The sequence below is a fragment of the Otolemur garnettii genome, unplaced genomic scaffold (assembly GCF_000181295.1).
Source record: "Otolemur garnettii isolate 467f Iridium unplaced genomic scaffold, OtoGar3 scaffold00415, whole genome shotgun sequence".
NCBI classification, from domain to species: domain Eukaryota; kingdom Metazoa; phylum Chordata; class Mammalia; order Primates; family Galagidae; genus Otolemur; species Otolemur garnettii.
Window position 1 is genome coordinate 5,036 of NW_003852810.1, and position 4,972 is coordinate 10,007.

Consider the following 4,972-nt stretch of genomic DNA (forward strand, 5'->3'; position numbering starts at 1 on the left):
GAGAACACTCAGGGATCTAAAAGTAGACCTGCCATTAGATCTTCCAACTCCTCTACTAGGTATATATCCAAAAGACCAAAAATCACTTTATAACAAAAGTATTTGCATCAGATTGTTTATTGCAGCTTAATTCAAGTATTGAAAGAAGCCCAAGTGCTCATGGACCCATGAATGGATTAACAAATGGTGGTATATGTTCATAAGGCTGAATATTATGCAGCCTTAAAGAAGTTGGAGACTTTACCTCTTTTATGTTTACATGGATGGGGCTGGAATATATCCTACTTAGTAGAATATCTCAAGAATGGAAGAAAAAGTATCCCATGAACTCAACACTATTATGAAACCAATCTACAATTACTCACACATTCATATGAAAGATAAATCACAACTATAGCCCAGGATGAAGGAGGAAAGAAGAGGGATATAGGAGGGGAGGGGAGAGGATTGATGGAGGGAGGGTAAATTGCAGGAATAAACCTATGGTGCATACTGCAAGGGTACATGTCTAATCTATTGAGTATAGAGTATAAATGTCTTAACATAATAATTAAGTAAATGAGGTGAAGGATATAGGATACCTAGTTCGATATAAGCATTCCAAATTGTATATAAAATAAGCACATTGTACCCCATAAATGCATTAATGCATACATGATTTATGTGTTTATGACTTAATAAAAATTTTAAAAAATGGATAATTCAATGATGTTAATATTACTCTGATAAGAAAATCAGATAAAGAGGCTTGGTGCTCATAGCACAGTGGCTATGGCACCAGCCATATACACTTAGGCCAGTAGGTTCGAGTCGAGCCTGGGCCTGTTAAAACAACAATGACACTGCAACAACTACAAAAGTAGCCAGGTGTTGTAGCAGGTGCCTGTAGTCCCAGCTACTTGGAAGGCTGAGGCAAGAGAATCACTCAAGCCCAAGAGTTGGAGGTTGCCATGAGCTGTGACCCTACAGCACTCTACTGAGGGCGACATAGTAAGACTCTGCCTAAAGGAAAAAAAGAAAAAAGAAAAAAAAGAAAAGAAAACCAGATAAAGACATCACAAGGGAAGAACGCTATAGACCAAAATCTCTTACAGATAAAGATGAAAAAATCATCAGGAAAATATTAGGAATATATTTAACCAAGGAGGCTTAACACTTGTAACACAGAAAACTACAGACGTTTTTGAAAGAAATTAAACACCCTAACTACTGCAGTCCCCAACCCCTGCACAGTGGATGGGTACTCAGCAAGGCACCCAAATACACACAACAATCTTATAGGACAACAAATTTGGAGGACTTATATTATCTGGTTTCAAAACTAAATAAATTTTTTTTTTTTGCAGTAAGCAAAACACTATGGTGTTGGCATAAACACAGACATACAGACCAACAGCATAGAATTGAGAGCCTGGAAATGAACCCAAACATCAATGGTTAGTTGATTCCCAACAAAAGGTGCTGAGACTAATCAATGGAGAGAAGAACAGACTCTTCAACAAGTGATGCTGGGATTACTGGCTATTGACATGCAACAGACAAAAATTGACCCTTCACAAAATACACAAGAATGAACTCAAAATAGGTCAAGATTTCTAAATTTAGAAACTAACACTAGAACTTTTTGTAGAAAAACATAGTAGTAAATCTTCCTGGTGTTGGATTTGACAATGAATTCTTAAATATGACATCAAATGTATGATCAACAGAAATAAAAACATAAATAAAATGGGATTCCTTGATACTTAAAACAGCTGCAGTGCAAACACTATCAAGCTGAAAAACCAATCTAGAGAAAAGAAGGTGTTTGCAGAATATTTGCAGAAGAAGATATTACGTATCTCATATATATAAAGAGCTCTTACAACTCAACAGCCACAAGACAACCCAATTAGAAAATGGATAAAGGATTTGCATAGCTATTTCTCCAAAAATTATACACAAATGGCAAACAAGCACATGAAATTATGTTAAAAATTGCTAACTATTTGTGATGTGCGAATTCAAACCACAATGAGATCTCACCTCATGTACAGTAGAAAGGCTATAATAAAAACAAAATTTGCTGAAGGTGTGGAGGTTGTAACCCTGGAGTGTTTCTGGTGGGAATATAAACAGTTTGGTGGTTCCTCAAAAAGTTGAACATAGAATTACCATATTACCCAGCAATTCCACTCCTAAGTACGTACTAAAAAGAACTGAAAACAGACGGGACACAGTGGCTCATGTTGTAATCCTAATACTCTTGGAGACCTAAGGCAGGAGGATTGCTTGAGGCCAGGAATTTAAGACCAGCCAGAGCTAGAGTGAGATCCAGTTGAAAAATTTAGAAAAATTAGCTGGATGTGGTGGCAAGTGTCTGTAGTCCAAGCTACTAGGGAAACTGAGGCAAGAGGATCATTTGAGGCCAGGGGTTTGAGTTTCAGTGAGCTGTGATGATGGCACTGCAGTCTAGCCTGGGCCACAGAGAGCAAGGCTCTATTTCAAAAACAAACAAGCAAAAGAAAAAAAAAGAACTGAAAACAGTTATTGAAATAATTCTTGTACACCAATATTCATAGCAGCATTATCCACAATAGTCAAAGGGTAGAAACAACCCAAACGTCCATCAATGGATGGGTAAGTTAAACAAAAGGTGGTATATCCATATGATGGAATGATATTAAGCCCTGGAAACCAATGAAATACTGATAGTGGTGACATGGATGTACCTTAGCAACGTTACAGTAAAGAAGCTAGACTAAAAGGTCACAGATTGTATGATTCCATTTATATCAAATATTCTTCTTAGCAAAGTATCTCAAGAAGGGAAGAAGAAGAAGAAGAAAAAGTATCCAACGTACTCAGCCCTACTATGAAACTAATTTATAGCTTTCATAGGAAAGCTATAACCCAATTTTAGCCCAAGAATATGGGGAAAGGGGAGAGGGAGGGAGGGAGGGTGATTGGTGGGATCACACCTATGGTTCATCTTGTAAGGGTACACGTGAATTTTTCTAAATGTAGAATATAAATGTCTTAACACAATAACTAAGAAAATGACATGAAGGCTATGTTAACCAGTTTGATGAAAATATTTCAAATTGTATATAAAACAGCACACTGTACCCCATGACAGTATTAATGTACACAGCTATGATGCAATAAAAACAAACAAACAAACAAACAAACAAACAAAAAACCCCACAAATATCCTGACGAGGCAAATCCAGAGAAACAGAAAGCACATCAGTGTTTCCCAGGGGCTGAAGGAACAGAGGAATGAGACGTGATTGGTTAGTGCTTAGTTTTGGCTGATGGAAACATTTTAGAGCTAGAGGCAGCGGTTGTACTCTTTATGAATATTTGGGGTCTACTGAAATGCACGTTTTAAAATAGTTCATTTTATATAATTTGAATTATGCCTTAATAAAAGAAATTGTACTTATATGTCAAATAATATTAATTTGTATTCTTCAACATTAAATACCTTGTTTTATTTTGAAGCTATTTCTGTTTTGTTAATGTCTTCATCATATTTATTTTGCTGCTGATAATTTCTGTTACAATGAAAATATATATTATTTACAGATTTATGAATATCTGTTTAATCTTTTATTTATGAGAGTAACATTGAGATACAAGTGTGGTCACTGGGCTCTAGTGAGATGAGAGAGGAATGAGGCAGGGAAGAGGCAGAGCAGGGTCATTGGGGCAGAACCAGGTGCTTACCTGTGCCTGTAGAGAAATTGAAGGTCAACGGCCCATCGGGCAGGTTCTTGCTCAGTCTTCTCAGGGCATCCTCCAGGCCAACCAGCAGGTGAGTGGCCACACAGTGCTGCTGTGAGCGGGGCAGGGTCTCCAGATCTCCAGGGGTCTCCAGCAGCTCATCCACCAGCTGTATGAGGTCCTGGAGGTATGGGGACATGGAGCTAGTGAGGCGCAGGCCCGAGGGGTGGCACGATGACCTTGGCCACTCAGGCCCAAAGAACAGAGTCCAGAGAAGGCCTATTTTGGGGGCAAAGGTGGCACTGGATGAGATTCTCTGGGGAATCCTTGCCCCTGGAAAATAGCCCCTTAGAAATCAGTCTTCCTTAGACATATCAATAATGACATAATCTTGATGCGCAGGAGCAGCAGGAGGAAAGATGGTAATAGCCTAACAGTGTGTACAACAACCAGTGTCCAATCTTCCACTAGCCCTGGGAAAGGCAGGATTCTGACCTAGGAGCCTGATGTGTTGGGGGCTGTCTCCTTCAAGACCCAAAGCACTGCCATTCTCTGTGGAAGGCTTTTACAAACTGCCCTTACCTTGATGGTGTCATTGGCTGAGTCCGACTCGAAGTTTCTGCCCAGATCCTGAATTTTGTTAAAGAAGGCAGAGAGACTCTTGGGAGAGGAAAGAAGAGAGAGTTAGGCCTTCTCTAGGGTGGCTGGGAAGCTCAGAATAAATCCTGGTGCTGTGTGGAGGCGTTTCCTGCCCCCTGGTCCCTGCTGGGGCCACTCACCTGGCTGTTGACACCTGAGAGCAGGGTCCAGTGGGTGAAGGGCATCTCTGCAGGGAACAGGACAGTGGCATGTTAGGTGTGTGAGTGTCTGAGTGTGTTGGGAGGGTGGAGGTTGTGGGGTCAGAACATACCTTCACAGACAGGGCCCTTTTGGGTGTTTGGGACCCTCACTTTCGGCTTCCAGCCCGGGCTGCAGTGGCATGTGTATGAGCCCAGTGTGTTGACGCAGACAGCAGACTCGTGGCATGGATGCTGCCCGGAGCTGCACTCATCCGTGTCTGGGGGGCCAAACAAGGGGGTTAGGCCTTGTCCCAGCCCAGAGGGGTGGCCCCTCTCTTATATACGCCCCCACCGCACTCCTCTCAGTGATAATGACCCCCTTGGAGAGGCAGAAGCTGGGTTGTGGCAGGTGTGGAGAGGCCTGAGCACAGCAGGTGGGCCCTGTCCAGATGTGCAGCTGTGGAAATACTGAGAGGCCTTTCTCC

General features: G+C 41.3%; 1 protein-coding gene across 1 annotated transcript in view; it reads right to left on the minus strand.

Moving 5' to 3' along the window:
* LOC100964446 (adhesion G protein-coupled receptor E2-like) overlaps positions 1–4,972 on the minus strand; it is a 61,451-nt gene that overhangs the window by 4,929 nt on the left and 51,550 nt on the right. Inside the window, 4 exon segments of the mRNA XM_012813982.2 lie at positions 3,712–3,889; positions 4,291–4,368; positions 4,488–4,534; positions 4,619–4,765. Of these exon segments, the coding sequence (XP_012669436.1) occupies positions 3,712–3,889; positions 4,291–4,368; positions 4,488–4,534; positions 4,619–4,765 (450 nt within the window).